This window comes from Heteronotia binoei, chromosome 4, assembly GCF_032191835.1.
Source record: "Heteronotia binoei isolate CCM8104 ecotype False Entrance Well chromosome 4, APGP_CSIRO_Hbin_v1, whole genome shotgun sequence".
NCBI classification, from domain to species: Eukaryota; Metazoa; Chordata; class Lepidosauria; order Squamata; family Gekkonidae; genus Heteronotia; species Heteronotia binoei.
This window is the reverse complement of record NC_083226.1, coordinates 52,527,472-52,545,318: the sequence shown is the minus strand read 5'-3', so window position 1 is coordinate 52,545,318 and position 17,847 is coordinate 52,527,472. Positions and strand designations below refer to the sequence as shown.

General features: G+C 41.2%; 1 protein-coding gene across 2 annotated transcripts in view; it reads right to left on the bottom strand.

Annotated features, from left to right (window-relative positions):
• Window positions 1-13,396, bottom strand: part of ZDHHC21 (zinc finger DHHC-type palmitoyltransferase 21) — a 48,568-nt gene extending 35,172 nt beyond the window's left edge. The window contains exons 1-3 of one of the 2 annotated variants that reach the window (XM_060237271.1): window positions 13,311-13,396; window positions 8,254-8,452; window positions 2,993-3,091 (exon numbers count right to left, since the gene is read on the bottom strand). In XM_060237271.1, the coding sequence (XP_060093254.1) occupies window positions 2,993-3,091; window positions 8,254-8,431 (277 nt within the window). In that variant the 5' untranslated portion in view covers window positions 8,432-8,452; window positions 13,311-13,396. Of the gene's footprint in view, window positions 1-2,992; window positions 3,092-8,253; window positions 8,453-13,001 lie in introns of both variants that reach the window. The other variant, XM_060237272.1, reaches the window with a different exon arrangement.
• Between the last annotated feature and the right edge of the window lie 4,451 nt (window positions 13,397-17,847).

Genomic DNA, 17,847 nt, shown 5'->3' with positions numbered 1-17,847 from the left:
CTTCCGTCTCAAGAGCCCCAGAGATAATAATAATAATAATAATATTTTATTTTTATATCCCGCCCTCCCCGCCAGGCGGGCTCAGGGCGGCTAACAGACATGGGAGTCCCATGATTCACATAAAACAGCATAACAGACATGGGAGTCCCATGATTCACATAAAACAACATAACAGTTTAAATATCAGTTACAAATAAGTTATTTAAAATAAATAAAACATATAAAATAGGTGCTAAAATGTTGTAATCCTGATGTACATAAGATGGCTAAGTGTCTGCTCGTTAGTTAATCAGGTTCTGTCTCAAATGCCAACTGAAAAAGAAATGTTTTGCAAGCCCTGCGGAATTGGTTCAGGTCCCGCAGGGCTCGCACCATCTCTGGAAGGTCGTTCCACCAACGAGGGGCTATCACCGAGAAGGCCTGCTCCCTAGTAGCCCTCAACCTAGCTTCTCTTGGCCCAGGGATTGTTAATAAGTTCTGGGAACCAGACCTCAGTGTTCTCCGGGGTACATATGGGGGGGAACACCACTGAGCTAAGAGGCTTGCACTCTAATCACCTATGGAAACTTCAGCTCACCTGCACATGCACAGTTTCCACATGGAAATGCATAAAGACTAGGTTGAGGAAATTAAGGCTTCATCTGGGAAAAAGCTTAAACCACTCTATATCTGTACCTTCAATATGTTTATAGCTAACAAGCCTAAGTTGTCATAGGCCACTTCACACCAGTGATCAAGATCTCATTTCAGAGGAACACTAAAAATCTGAGCCAACGAATGCATTTATTGCAATACAAATAATCTCATGATTACTTTGCAAGGTACCAAACTATCTCTGAATTCTTAGGGGGGGTTAAGATGGAGAAAATACAAATTCACAAAACATTTGATCTCTGAGAAGATATGCCATAATTTTATTTTCTTATCTGAGGATGTCAAAACTAACAGTTTTGAACAAGCTGATTTGCTTTGAAAGCAGGAAAGATGGACCTAAACATGACAAAACACTTCTCGAGAATAAACACGTCATATATAATTTATTTTCTAGATTATATAAATTATGAAGCCTATAATACATTTTTGAATTTGCCTGTATAGAATTAATTTAAGCCTCCTGCTGGGACCTGCCATGCTTCTCATCTTGCTGAAAAATGGCATCATTTCACACTGACAGTATGGAAACCCAATATTCAAGATCATTAAACTAGTAATAATGCCAGATGGAAACTGATTTTCAATCTGTTCCCATAAAGCCAATGTCACCAAGGTGTTACTCTTTAATAAGAGAGTTACCATTAACAGAAGGCTCAGAAATACTTAAAGAAAGTTTTCCAGTGTGATTTAAAATAGACAGCAAACGCATCTGACCAAAGCAATGTGTACAGTACCAAACAGATGCACGATCTCCAATCAAATTCAATTTACATTAGTATAAGAAACCAAAATAATATCTATCAATTAAGCATACTTAGCTTTATTCTACAATGAAGTTTGTGAAACAAGCTACCTGAAGCTCTTAATTTTAACAAAACAAATCTAGATACATGGGCACACAAATCAGAAGTAACATCTTTTACAAAGTGTGAGTTTTTAAAACTAACTCTGAATTATTTTGATCTCTCCCTATACAAAACACAAAATAGCTACAGACAATGGCAAAGTCATTCAAAACACACAAGGAAATTGTATTTTGAGGATTTTCTTTACAATTTCCTTCAAAAAGTACAAAAAAATGGCAGACATGTTTCTCTTCATTCCAGTTAATATCAGGTAACTGAATGTGTGTACATCTGCATGAATATGACAATGGATTAACAGATTATAGCTACATTTTTGTGTTATTTCGTTGATATTTTAGTACAGATTACTTGTCCACCACAAAATAAAATACTTCACGGAAAATTTATCTCAAAATATTTAGTTCTAAAATCAACAGTCTGTACTACATACAAAAGGATTTCAAGGGAATACAGATGACAAGAGTCTTTGAACAAAAAAAAGTCGTATGGAGGGCAGACAGTTTCATTTTAGAGTATCCACAAGAACATATCCCCTAGTCATCCCCTATCCAGTTATCCTTAAGCCAATGATCTTCAACAGATGGCTTGGGACCCTCATGAAGGTCAGAGAGCCCCACCTGTGTCAGGACGCCTAAAGAGTTTTCATTCTTTCTCTGTTTTCCTTGCCCAAATTTTAATGCATATATAGACAACAAGGGGACTAAATCACCTGCTGTTATTTGCACACATGATAGTAAGCAGCAGAGTGGTGGTAGGTCATTTAGCAGTAGAGAGCATTATTCCTTGGCTCTGACACTTTGCAATCCCTAGTATGTTTCTTAATGACTGTTTACATTTCCTGTTCCCACTGCCCATGGTTCTGGCTTTGCCATCAGTAAGGTCATAATTCTGATTCTACTTCTAATATAATGTTGATGACTCTACCCTAAGGCATCCTAGACCTGGGCCACATACAGCTGAAAAAGTCAATAGTAGCACCTTGAACTTGGTATGGAAACCAGACCACATAAAAGATAGGAGTCACATGCTTCCAGCTGTTATCATCTGCTCTCATCTTGTGCTGCTACATCTGTATCTGCTGCAGTTTCCAGATTTCTACTAAGGAAGGTAGCAGGAACCTCTGAGGCTATCTCCTTTTGCCCAATAGGAGTATGGTCTGGAGGAGGGAATAGAAGGCTGGTCTGTTGCATTTTGTTTTCTACTGAAGAAATGATCTAATTACCCTTAGCTAGGAGTGAGCCATTTGTTAGTCTATGGACCTTGGCAGGGTCCTGGTCAAGGACAAAAAATGTAGCTGAGATCCAGCAGAATCAAAAGGATCATAGTCTCCCTCTTTCCCAGTATATATCATCAGTTAGGGCAAACAATGTGGCTTCCGTACCAAACCTCTGTTATACGAAACAAAGGAACAGGTCTAGATTTCCAGAAACTACACTCTTTAAAAAGCTGAATAATGTCAGTCAATACTGTACCTGTAATTGGTATCTTTGGGCTTTCAGGTAATCTCCCTGGATCGGCTACTGAGGCTCTCAGTAATGAAACAATACAGAACAATGCAAGTATGTAGTAACCTGTAAAATAGATAACATTTTCATTAAGAAATCTGCCTATAACAAGACTTCTTTGGGATTACTGGAGGAACAATTCATATATTAAAGAATTCAAAGCCAGACCACCTTATTTATTATCTACTACATTTATGTGCTATCGTTCTACTACTTGAACATCCAAGGTGGCTTAGGAAAAAAATGAAAATAAAGCATACCATAACAGTATTATTAATATTAGCATCAGCATTCAAAATGAATCATCAGTCCACAAATCAGCAGTATAATTAAACAGATAACAGCCATAATTAAAAATGAAACACCAAACAAGCAAGATCTATAGTGATGCAATGTTAAAAACACTGGGTTCATCCCCTTGTCAAAAGCCTTTCAGAAGAGCTTATTTACCAACCCGCAGAAGGCCAGTAACAAAAGGGCTGATGAGGACTTCTGGGATATGAAATTCCAGACCTTGGAGGTCATAGTTGAGAAACCCTTTCTCACTATGCCCATTAAACTCAGCTCACTAAAAGCAGGCACATAGAGAATAAGTGCCAGAAGATCTTAAACCACATACATGTTTATGTCACGCAGGGCTTTTTTTGTAGCAGGAACTCCTTTGCATATTAGGCCACACCCCCTGATTTAGCCAATCCTCCTGGAGCTTACAGTAGGCCCTGTACTAAGAGCCATATAGGCTATTGGAAGATTGGCTACATCAGCAATGTGTGGCCTAATATGCAAAGGAGTTCCTAATACAAAAAGACCCTGTTTATGAGGATTAAAAACCCTTCAGTTACAAGGCTATGTAAGGCTTTAAAGGTGAACATCAGTACTTTGAATTGGGTCTGAAGATATACTGGAAGTCACTGTCAAAAATAGGGGGTAATATGATCCCCATGATTAGCCAGAGGGCGTTTTCGCACTGACCTTATTCCGGAGCGACGTCCCTCTTCACCGCGCAACGTCTGCGCAGATTTCGCACACGTTGCTCCACAGAACCCGGAAGAGCCGCAAAGTCCTGTGGCTTTTGCGTCGCAAATGTAAACCACCAAAAACCAGTTTACATTTGAGATGCAAAAGCCGCGGGACTTTGTGGCTCTTCCGGGTTCTGCGGAGCAACGTGTGCGAAATCCGCGCAGACGCTGCACGGTGAAAAGGGACGTCGCTCCGGAGTAAGGTCAGTGCGAAAACGCCCTTAGTTTACAATCTGGCTCCCAGATTTTGCACCAGATGAAGCTTCTGAACCATTTTCAAAACCACACCTTGCAGACTATATTATATTAGTCTACGCTGGATATTACCAAGATTAAGCTGGAAAATGGCACTCCTGGCTACCCGTTTCTCAAGTAGAACAGGATGCAAGAGAACCAAACTACTAATCTGTTACTTCAACTCTGCCCAGAACTCCTGGTTAAATTTTACCCCCAACCAATAGCATTTCTGTGTTGTCAGGAAATAACTTTCAGTTTGTTCATCCACACCCAGCACAGCACAGCTTGAAGACACTGGTTTAGAGGTTTCTTGCCTCTCTGTTATTGTTGTTGTTGCTTGATCTATAATATATACTGATGTTTTAATTACAAGAAAATGCATCCACATACACTGCAGCCTTTCTCACTTCAGAGTGGTCCTCCACTACGAAAAGCATTCCTGTAGCATAAGCACTTTCACTCAATGCTTTCAATAAGGTTGCCAGGTCTTTTTTTTTTTGTCCAAAAACTTTTTTATTGAATTTAATAAACATACAAATAAAGCAATCAATGACTGTATCTGCAATCTGCAAGCATAGCATACCAGCAGAAAACAAAAAATATATATATACACAAAATACAAACAAAACAACAAAACACTATATATATACACACACACACACACACACACACATATATACATATATTCACACACACATACATAATTGGCAGCTGAATTAAAAAATAAGTACTCTGTCCATATATTAATTACATCAAATTGATAATGTCATAATATCTACCAGGTATACATGTACGCATTTGATCTACAGGACCAAAAGAAAATTTAAGAAATGGAAGCCACTTGTACATCAGATAATCGTTACCTTCTGAATTGTTTATATTGCATAAACTATCTGCTATCTTGTCCATAGCATAGACCTCCCAGATTTTAGCATGCCAGGCTTTAACTGGAGGAATATTGGAAGATTTTCAAAATTGGGCTAACACCATTTTAGCAGCAGCTAGTAAAAGGGATATCAGGGATTTATTGAGAGAAGTAATAGAAATACCTTTCCAACAGTCAAGCAAAATGAGTTCCAATCTTAAGGGTAAACTATAGGGTTGCCAGGTCTTAACTGACTGCCAGCAGGAAACTTTTTTCTCTCTAGCATCATATAGGGTTTTTTTAATCAAAATGCTAGGGTGCCCCCATGTGACATGCCCGGTGTAATGATGTCACTTCCAGGTGATGTCATCACACCAGGCACTTCAGGCAATGATGGGGCTCTCTGTGGGCAGGGTTCCCCCTGCTGGCTATCTCCATGCCAGTGGGTGGGAGGCCCAGAAATTGGAGGAAACCCTGACAGGGGCAGGGGAATGGGATCCTTAGCCTTCAGTGAGACAAACAATACCTATGCCAAAGAAACATGCTGTGTAGCAGAGGGCTGCCCCCACAATAGACAGAAGCAAGGCTTAGGATTCAAGCCATTATCCTGTGTATTGTAAACCAATTCAAGAGCCTGCATTGCCTTAAGAGTGTGAGACACACTATTCTAAAACAAGGTAATAATAATTAAATACCCTTATACAATGCAAACTGGAATAATATAATAAAGCACAAATGTCACAAGTGATACTGGTGGGCACAGAGTTCAGACGTCAATACTACATCTGCCTGTGAAGAGAGCCAATTTAGTGTAATGGTTAAGTGTGTGGTCTCTTATCTGGGAGAATTGGATTTGATTTCCCACTCCTCCACATGCAACTGCTGGAGTGACCTTGGGTCAGCGTAACTCTCTCAGAACTGTTCTGCTCAAGAGCAGTTCTTGGAGAGCTCTCTCAGCCTCACCTACCTCATGGCCTGGTGTCTATTGCGGGGAGGAGAAAGGAAAGAGATTGTAAGTCACTCTGAGTGAAGGGTGGAGCATAAATTCAATCTCCTCCTCCTCTTCTTCTTTCTCCTTCTCCACAAGTCAGTGGATTCTAAACTTTGGCACACCAAGATATTCAGGGGCTATAGGTGTATTGTAGCCTATAACAGAGTGACTCTCTTAGTCTTTGCATTTCATGTGTGTTACCTTCGCCCAAGATCATCCCACACTTATTTTTTATTATTAACATTATTTTCAATCCCTCACCATCTTTTCTCTTTCATGTGGCACTGAATTTTGCATCAAATGTGACAAAGCAGAGCTTTCTATTCAGTTTTCTCAAGCCCCTTCTATATTCCTCTATCACTGTGAGAGATAACAGGTTTCACCTATTTCAGAGAAAGGCAACCTTTCATTAAGTCTCAAGAGACTGCTGACTCCCCCATACAAGTTTCTATACGGGGGGAGAGAGAGAGATCCATAATCTGAAAAATCAGCTTGTCCCATTTGGAAAGAAAAAAAGATGGACATCTCTCTTTCTTCTATCTTCTATATATAGCTATAAACACACACACATAGTTAAAATCGTTTTTTGCATGCTGATTATCTTCTGTCTGGACCTATGAAGATCAGGGGTGTTGAACTCAACTGTTACGAGGGCCAGATCTGACATAAATGAGACCTTGTTGGGCTCATGTGTTTCATCAAATGTAATGCTGGGTAGTGGAGATATAAACTTTATAAAGGACACAGACAAACACAATTAAAGATTTTTTTTAAAAAAAACCTTAAAATAAAATATGCTTAAAAGATTAGCACTCTTGCAGTATCTTATTTAACAGTTTCTGATAACTGACACCTCTTGCTCTGAATAATTGCATCAAAATCTGGAGACGAAGTCTGTGCTGTAGCAATCTTGAGTATGCTGTTCAGAAGTTGTTCCGGTATATGTCTGTAAGTCACAAACCTACTTTTGATTTATTGACATTCATTACAGAAATCTCATGGTCAATGCTTTGAGCATAAGACTCAAGGAAAAACATGAAATGGGTAGGCTTTGCAAGCTTTTGTGCATGTTGCTTCATGTGCCCATCAGCCAATGGAGAAAATAGAGGTTTTGCTCTGTAGCTTCTCTGCGATTGAGCAAGCCTGGCAAAGCAAGTTGTGATGCAGAAAGAAGCAAGAGAGAGGGAGAAGGAAGCAGATGACAGTGAGTTGCTCATGGGTCTGACAGGAGTCCTCTGGGGGCCTAATCCGGCCCCCAGGCCACATGTTTGACACCCCTGTAGATCACTATTTCTGGATATACACAGGATTATTATTTCTAATTTTCTTTCTTCTGCATCAACCCCTAACAGAATACATTTGCAATAATATAAGTAGGCACCACAATCAAGAATAGGCACTACAAATAAATAAACGAAGAAAAGGCAGAGTGGGTTTGAATGAGGTCTTTTACCCTTTCGAAAACATATTTTATCCTGATATTGTTTGTGTGTAAATTCAGATCACCTCTCCTCCTTAAGCCCTCATGCTGTGTGTCAGTTTCTGGGCCTTACTTTTAAAGTCCCAGATCTTTTGACAATGACTACCCATCCCTTTTGCTTTGTCTTCTCTGCCATCTCTTTATTGCTCCACCCATATTATACCACTCCACCTTCTGCCAGGTCTAGCCCCAATCCTTCTCTATTTATGCCTCTGAACTGTCTGCCACACTGTTGCCTATGGTTCCTGTCTTGAGAATATAATCAGTCCACAAGGTTGATATCCAGCATGTTGCTATGGAAATTTCAATTTGCGTCAAATTAAACTACCTACACACAGTTATAATAATTAAGGTTTTGTTTATAAAATTTTGATGAAACACTGATTGTAAATTTCCTTTCTAGCAATGACTGGCAGCTGTTGTTTAGAAAGAGGCGCTTTTCTTTCCTTCAGCATCTTCAAAAAGGCACATTCATTAAAATACAGACATCACAAGTGTGTATGCATATTTGACTTTGTTCATTAATCAGAAATTCCATTAAAAGCAAACCAGGCAACCATTTAAAAGACTTTTCTGTTGACTTCCCTAGCTCAAGCCCTGATCAGAACAAAGGAAATTGTGTTAAGCATGACTTACACAGTATTGCCACTGCTGATAAATGTCCCTCTTCATAGTGTGGAAAGAGGATAATTTCTGGAATGAAGAATGTGTTGAAAAGCCAGACAAAGATAATCAGGCCCATACAGAACCAACCCTGAGGGTCAACAACAAAGTGGATTCTTAGTCCCATAATCTGAAAAACAGTTTGTCCCATTTGGAAAGAAAAAAGATGGACCTAAAGAGAATAAGAACTTTAATTAGAATTCATTTAGCAATATTATGAAAGTCTCCAAGCTATGTCAATAAAACAGACATGTATTATATCCTGTAGGCAACAGAACAAGTATACATGAAGCACACTTTACCTCTGGGTGGGGAAAAAAATGTTAAATCAAGGGAGCTGCCTTTTCTCAGGAGTTGCCACTATGGGATTCATACCAGTAAATCAAATATGATTATACAACACAGTGGGTGACCTGTAAGCCCTCTGTCATTCATGCCCATAACTCCATGCTTAACACTCTGACAATATTTTTAGAACCAGCCCATCTCAGTCAAGTAATCTGGCAAATTGCCAGTTCCTTCCAATCCTCCACTTCAATTTCACCCTGGTCTCCATTAAGTGATTGCAGGCTTTACAATTATTAAAGACAAATCTGACCAGGCACTTCCCTACCCTCCTAATTTCACACTCTAGCACTAAACCAGAAGTAGAGACAAGTGGTTCCATTCCACCTCCCAAAGCTTTCCCTTATCTAAATTCTGTAGATGCATCCAATTAAAGATTCAGGTAGCCACATTTAAACACCCCCATGTAATCTTGCACCTCTCTACTTGCCAAATGACATTTTTTCTTCTGCACCCACATCGTCACTGAGCTCTACCTAAATCTCTCACCTAAGAGCTGGAATGGAAGAGACTGTTTAGATGTAGAATTCCCTGTGTTACTTCAAAGCAATTAAATTCAAGGAAAATATTAGCTTTTGTAGTGTAGCTGCTAATTTAGTACAGGTAGTAGTGTTGAGCAGGCACAGAATACCACCAGTATAAACTCCACAGTAATGCAGTAATCCCATAAATGCACAGTAATGCAGCCAATTGACTTAAAAGTGGTATCCTATATGTGGGTACTAGGGTCTAAGCCACAGTGAGTTCAAATCTGAGCAAACAGGACTGGATTGTGCTGTTGGTTTTCTGTCTATCAACTCCTGCCAATTAGTCCCATTGTTGTAACTTTCTCCAACCTTGTCGCAAAATCTTTCCCAGTAGCACTTTTGTTGTTTTTTGAGGCAGAATGCATAGAGAGGACAAGTAAACAATATTTCCAAAGTACAGCCACTTACTACTTACAGTGTTTTTACTGGAACAAAAAAAGTTTTCCAGGGTATAAGCATTCATAAATCAAAGCTCACTTTATCAGATACAAGAAAGAATGAATATACATCAGTCCTTATATGCAGGTCAGACGAGTGCAGCCTGTATCAAGCTATTCTGACTTAGAAATGAAGCCTTGTAGATCTTCATTCCTATTTGTATGTGACAAAGTGAACTGAGTCACATAAGCTTATGCCTGTGAAATTTTGTTGGTCTGTAAGGTGATCCTGAACTCAGATTTTGTTCTGCTACTGCAGACTAACATGATTACCCACCTGAAGGTGTTTTTTATTTAAAAAAAAAAACCCTAGAAAATCAAGTGACTTTTGCATTTGGATTGTTGTTGAAGTTTGTTTTTTGGTCCAGATAATATATTGGAAATATTAAGATAATAAAACATCCCATGAACTTTTCAAGAAAAATTAGTGATCCATGGAATTAGATGGACTAATAGTAGTTTTGTATACTCATTCAAATGTTCACTATCCTTATAGGGATCTAACTACACCATACACGGTCCTCAGACTGGGACCATATCCAACACAAGGACTGTTAATCAGATATGCACTCAAAAGTTCCCTATCAGAAACACAATTCTCAAATGCACAGGGCCTGAGTCAGAATGGGACCACAGTATGTAAGAAGGAGCTTCAGCCTCCCCCCAAGGCATTTTCCTGACTCCAAATGGCCCTAGGGAATTCTATTTGCCTGACTGCAGAGTCCATGGGAGTATCAGTATGCATGCCACCCCCTGCTATTCAGGGTGGGAGAATGGCTTGGAAGAAAGGTCCTCTTCCTTGTATGCTACAGTCTTGATCCAAATCAGTCCCTGCATGATGGAGAACTGAATTTGCAGTGGGGAACTTGCAAGTGCCCGTGTATCACATGCATCCAGAAAAAGAGGCAGCTCAGAGCTGTACTGCCGGTGCAAAGTTCTTGGCCCCCATGCCATTTCTCCAATCAAGGCTGGTCTTCCTGGGATGATTTTAGCCACTGTAGGGGGGGTAATTAGGTACCTCAGAAAGATCCACATGCAATAAAATACAGCTTAACAGGTGCTATTTCTATTCCCTCTGACACAAAGCATTGCTTGGGGGTAGCATATTTACCAAAGAGCAATCTAACACAGCTAGTGTTATTCGTATATTTACCAAAGAGCAATCTAACACAGCTAGTGTTATTCGCTACCGGGCATTAAATCAACACAGAGTAATCCCATGTTTATGGGCACAAACCAGAAAGATTTCAGTAACATCTGAAAAACACAGCAAAATGTATTTCTATTACCATTCCCAGGGGAGTCTTGCTGCATACCAACAAGAACATCCCAAACTCCAAAGCCTAGGCTTTAATGTAACAGATGGCATTCCCAGTACATACTATCACAACTATCATAAGACATCCCTGGTTAGTCATATAACCTATCACAGCATATTGTTTTTGCACCAATGACTGGTGGGGGCTGGTTGGAGGAATCAAAACATGTGATCACAATCACATTCAGACATTCTTTTTGCTTTAAGACCATCACACTGATTCTTACTTGGGTTTACAATGTCTGTGAACATACAGAAAAGTGAGCCTATGAGAGACAAGCTACAGAACCACAAACAGGAGAAATGCATTATTAATAACTGCATAAAAGAAGATCAGATTTTACATATGGTGACTCTCCAAGTAAAATGTTTACTTGTCTTTCTCACCACCACCTGGTTTTGTGGGCTCAGGGTCTTTGGAAAATCTACTAAATCAATTGGTACATTATATTTTGACAACAAAGAGAAGGGAAGAGAAGCTAAACCAACAAAGCAAAAACCTCCAAAGAAAGTTCAGAATAAGTAAGGGCCAAAAATTAAAAACATCAATATTTATATACAAACGTGTATGTGTTTATTACAAAAACATATAAAAACCTTATATTTTGAAGACTTTTCACACATTGTGCTCACAACCAAATTCTCAAGACAAAATACAGCAAAATTTGCTGCAGCTCCTGTTGTGTCTTGGGGAACAAACCTGGGGTTCCTTTTATTTAATGCCCCAGTACCCGCTCAGTTTCTAATGTAAATGAAAGCACCTTGATACAAACACATCCAGGGCGCTTTTCCCCTCATAGAAAAAGCCCAGCAGGAACTCATTTGCATATTAGGCCACAGCCCCTGACATTGCTGGAAGTGACTCACCCATTTAGTAGGTTACTTTCCGCATATTGACACAGAACAGTACAGTGCCATCAGCTGCATTTCATAGATGTGTGTTCTCACACAGCTGAATGAGACACCTTGTTTTGCCCCCTACCCCAAACAAAGCCAGAGAGAAAGAGAGCCACATGCAGTGGAGCAGGCAGTGGCAGGTCCAGTTTCTTCCAGGAGGGGATGCTTGTCTCTCACTGTCTTTGCAAGCCCATTGGAGGCTGGAGGTGGCAGAGAGGACAGAGTGCACTGTCTGGGAGCACATGGCTGCCTAGTGCCTTCCCTCTCCAGAGACCTTTTTTTGAGCCAGAGCCAGGCCCATAGCTATAGGGAGCCCAGGCCTATCCTTTCATCCCCCCCTTCCAACTATATGGGCCCTTTCATCCACCCCCCCCCCATCTGTCCCCTTTGCTCACCACCACTCTGAACAAGTGATCTTGCTGCTGGTCTTTTTAATTTTTTTTCTCCCCTTCCCTAACACAGCATGCAGAGCAAAGTGGGGTGGGGTGGGGTGGGGGAGAGTCAAGAGGTCTCTGTCTCTCTGAGAGAGAGGCACATAAGAAAGGCGGGAGCAGAGCTGCTGTGACTGCCCAGGCAAAGGGGGGTTAGCTTGTGGAACTCTGTCCTGAGAGCCCAGGGTCACCAAACCAGGTGCCCCCCCCCCAAAAAAAAACAACAAATCCTGTTGTGGGCCCCATCAAACCTGAAATCCTGGCTATGGCCCTGGCCAAGCCAGCCGGAACTGAATTGCTATGCGTTCCTGCTCAAAAGAGCTCTGCACGCATCTATCAAACATTTTGATAGATTAGGGATGCATAATACCAGCACTATCATAACATTGTATATCATGCTTTAACCACAAGGACAAAAAAAAAAGTAGGGTAAGCTCCGGGGGTAGGGAAAACGTTTCCCAGGCCAGAGACAAGCCAAAGGCAACTGCTCTTCCAAACACGAGGGAAGAAAGAAGTCTGAGGAGAAAAAGCGTGGGTCAGTCCGCTGCCCATGCAAGCCAAGTGGGTTCTTGGACTTCAAACTGGTGGAAGACGGCAACACGGGAGGACGTGTCTGGCGTGGGTTGTCACTTTCCAGGCCTAGGCCTAACTTGGGCTACAGGGCAAGGAGGCCATGCTCGCCAAAGGTGAGCTACAGGGCATTATGCTGCCCAGGTCCAAGGTGGCCTGCGGTGCCTTTGCCTCTGCAATCACCCATGCATCTCACCGGGGGGGCGGGGGGTAGGTCAGCCTTCCTCTCCTGCTGTCACCGTGGTTCACAGCACAGCTGCTGCCTTTGGAGTCAACGTTGGAGACAGCCGGAGCCATGTAGGAGGTGCCTACTAGAGGCGGCAAAATGCCTTGAAGTTGAGCCAGCCCTGGAAGGACATGAACCTTGCCCAGTCCCGTCCTTCACCACTCCTCCTGTGAACCCACAAAGCCCTCCTGTCCCCCAAGAGAGCGGGAGAGGGCAGGAGCGTCATAGCAACAGCGCCGCCTCCCGGCGCCCGGCCTCACACACGTCTCTTTCACTCACCGGTGCGAGGCCCCGCCGACCCTCATCTACGCAAACTGGCCCGTGCTCCAGCTTCCGCAGAAGTGCTGCGCATGCGTGTCGGGAAGACTGACACCCCTCGGAAGGAGGGGAAAGAGAGGCAGCTGGCGCGCTCGGGCTCACTCGCTGGCGCCAGCGGAAAAGAGACAAACAGTCTCTGGGCGAGCTGGCTATTTCCTTCGGTGTGGAAAATGCGTGACGTCGTCTTAGCCCTTTTCTTGCTCCTGGCACTCGGAATCGCTGCAGAAGCACACGCTCCCCATCGCGTAGACTAGAGGAAGAGCTGTTTAGGCGGCTTTGGGCCCCCAATCTCCGTTGGGGAGGAAAGCGTGTTAAATACTGTGACTAAGTTGCGGGGAGAGTGGGGCTGTGGAATGGGCTCGGTGTTCTGTTGCATCTATTCAGAACTGCAATCAGGTGCACACGTGCTCGGACGTAAGGTCCCCGGAGCCAAAGTGGAACTTTCATCCGAGGGAAGGGAGGTACCAGCTCTGAAAGGCGAGCGTCTGTGATGACGGGTGCCCACTTTTAAAAGTTCCAGTCCGAAGCGTGTCAGAGACGGCGAGTGAGCTAAGAAAATTCCACGGGATTTGAAGTAAACCAATACAGGAGTCCATTGGCGTTTTAGAGAGTAATTTAGACCAGCTAGATAGATTCAAGGGGTAGCCGTGTTGGTCTGAAGTAGCAGAACAACGAGTCCAGTGGCACCTTTAAAACCAACGATGTTATTCAAGGCATAAACTGTGGAGTGCAAGCACATGTCTGTATCTGAAGAAGTGTGCACACACACCAAAGCCCCTTGAATAAAACATCGTTGGTTTTAAAGGTGCCACTGGACTCAAATGTAGACCAGACTAAGCTTTGACGAGTCAGAGCTTAGACTTCATCATATGAAGGAAGGGGGGGTGTTCCATTTTTAAATAACGTTTTTAAAGTGTTGAAGGCATTAGACCAAACACAATCTTGTATGCTCTGTTCATTAATCTGGAATTACCAATAGGTCCCCTCATTGTATACATGAACATGATAGTTATGATCCTCACTGCATCAATTAAAAAAAAATTAAATGTTGAAGGAAAGTTCATACCATCCCAGTTACAGGTTCAACAAGGAATATGGAGGTGATGGCAGCCTTTTGGATCATGCTATAAACCAGGGTTGGCCAAACTTGCTTAACATAAGAGCCACATAGAATAAACGTCAGATGTTTGAGAGCAACAAGACATGAACAACAGATGTTTGAGAGCTGCAGGGAGAGGAAAAAGAAAGACAAATAGATGGGGTGAGAGGCTGGGAGAGATGGAAAGAAAGCAACTTTAAATGCAGTTTCCAATCTGCTGTCCGGCTTGACTTGGAGAAGCGATATAAAGAGACAAATGCCTTCTCCAAGCTGGCCGACAGGGCAGTGGTGGCTTTGAGAGTCACACAGTATAGTGAAAGAGCCACATGTGACTCTGGAGCCACAGTTTGGCCACCCCTGCTATAAACTAATAGGGGAAATCTCTCTATTGATGTTACAGAGTGCTTAAATTGTTTTGAGGGATAATCATTTTGTGATAAGCAGTGTTGAATATACACTGGTAGATAACAGTGCAGTTCTATGCAGAGTAACCCCAGTCTTAAATCCATTGATTTCAGCAGGCTTACTGAACTAACTATGCATAGGATTTTATAAAAGCAGTTCAAGGAAATAGGTTTCAAAATATTAGGGGTTACCCCCAAATCAACCAATGTCTTTATCAATTAACTTTTTAAAAGTTTTTCTGACAAAAATGCAGGACAGAAAGTCAAGCACAATTTACTATCACATTATCCAAACCCAGTGAATTCCCTTATATGACATGTTTTATAGTGAGAATATTTTAAGTGAATTTCTGGCTGAAGACCATCAGTGATAGTTAATCGCCATAGGCAGCACAGAATGGACAGCAGCTTCAGTGCTCCCAGCTGGGAATTATGCCTTGAGCACCCATAACTGATGCACATACACAATCTCTTGGCTACCAAAATTCATTTCCCATCTGTCTGAATGGCATGATGCCCATCCCAAATTAGTCTGACTTCTGCCCTGCAGCACAGACCCCAAATACTACAAGATGAAATGACACTTTAAAGATTAATTATCACACAATTTTAAAAGATTTATTTAGTGAAAGTGGTATTTGCTGAAAAATTAAGAGGGAACTCCATGTTCTGATGGAATCAAATCTAGCTCAATGATCACCTAGAAAGATTTCAAGAGCCATCATGATTGGTCTATGAGGAAAAATGAATGAAAAACAAATCTAAGAATGAACAATTATTTAAACTTGCTGGTATGTAATTGCTTTGGTAATATAATATAATCCTGAGGCCCCAATATAATGCTGAAGAAGATGTACAGTTGAGCTCATAAGCACATTTACTCAGTAAATTAAGTTTATTTAACTCATTTGTACCCACCTTTCTCCCTACTGGGGACCCAAAGTGGCTTACATCATTCTCCCCTGCTCCATTTTATCCTCACAACAACCCTGTTAGGCTAGAATGAGAGACTGTGACTGGACCAAAGTCACCCAGCAAGCTTCCATGGTGCAAGTGTTTATTTGAAATCCTAGTCTTCCACTTAGAAGGGTGAAACTCTGCTTAGAATTGCATTGTTTGTGTACTAAATGATCACGAGTGAAAGTAAACCAGGACAGAGTTCTGGTAAGAGTGTCTCTTGCTTCAAACCCCCTGAGAAAAGCTGTGTCATTTAAGTTAGTTCTCCCCATACTACAGATATATCAGAGAGAGTTTGAAACTATGTTCCTAATATTTTAGGTTCATTGGAAACTTAACTAAAAACCTCATCCCTGAAAGACATAGCAGTATACATACATTCAAAGGACCATTCCCAGTTTATGTGGAAGGAGAGCAATGGTAAAGCCTAAGAGACCTACCTGCCCAAACTACAACCTAATCTCTGGATGGACTCTTGTACAAAACACATTGGCAAGCACACTGATATTCTTGAACAGAAACAACCATGTTTAAAAGGTTCCCTGAAGCTAGAAAGTTTGAAGTTTGTTCACGAAATGTCCAATGCAGTCATGAAAGCAGTCATATGTACTTCTGTGTTTATAAACTGGATTAGGAGTCATCCACAAAGCACAAAGCATATCCCAGTAATAGCATAAGAAGATAAGGGTAGCAAAAATGCCATTGACATATTGGTGTGTAACTGGCTAATGTGGAAAATCATTCTTGTGTGTGCAAACTGCAGCATCTTCTGGAGGAGAGAAAAAGTCTGTTATGCTGCAAGAATCCAAAGCAGTGAAGAAACATACAAAGTCCTTTTTGCAGCCTTAAATTATGATAGCCCAGGTGTTGTCTATCTTTTGGCTAAACTTCCAAGCACTAACTAGGCAGTGTAGCAAAATAATGTCTCACTGTTTCCCACTACACACAGTTCCTCTAGTTCAGACTACACACAATGACATGTTCATACTTGTGTACATGATTTATGAATACAGGCTACTACACTTGTGATATAGCGCTTGTATATGTATATTTGTGCACACATGACACCAAATGAAACTCTTGAAAACTGCTTTCCTGTGCCAAGTATTCATTGCTCTAGCCATGATGTTTAGAACTATTTACATATCTAGCTGGCAGGTTTATACTTCAGGAATGTCGAAAGAATTGGGAAATGGAGAATGAGTCAGAAGGAATGAAATCAAGAGGGACATTTACCAGTCAGCAGAATCACATATAGCCCTTGCTCTTGAGGAGTATTGCACTGATATGTCTTTCTTTTCAAAGCATGTTTAGTCATATTTCATGATGCTATATAAATTGCTTTGTATTCAGGTCTTCTAGTGCTAAGCCCTTAGGAAAGGAAAGGTCCCCTGTGCAAGCACCAGTCATTTGCGACTCAGGGGTGATATGGCTTTCACAATGTTTTCATGGCAGACTTTTTACGGGATGGTTTGCCATTGCCCTCCCCAGTTATCTGAGAGGGGTAAGTGTGACATTTGCCCTAATTCCCTATTGTTAATATGTTAAGAAGTAGTATTCAATGTTTCTATTTAGGGGGAAAAATTGTTTCAGCATTTTTCTCTGTCAGCATCAGGATATGAAAATAACACTTCAGGCATCAGAGTACAATGGAGAAAGGCACAGAAAGGGACAACATTTAGCTCCCCTGCATGTTTACCCTCCTACTTCAGATGTCAGCAAATTGACTCCTACATGAATATCCCTCCATGGATTATTTGTGCTCAATACCTGCTTTATTGGGTTGTTTTATACTCATTTTGCACACTCTGCAAGTGAGAGTTTAGTCTATAAAAGAAGAATGCTTTCTCCTATCTGCCTGAAATTTAGCACAGAGGTTCCTTTGGGTGAGGGAATTTCAGCCCTATCAACTAATAAAAAGGTATAGCTGGAAATGTATTTCCTTTTGAAATTAATGGAAAAAATATGTATAATAAAGAAAAAATGTTATAGTATAAGGAAAATATAGAAAATGACAATTAAAAGAATCAGCAATGGA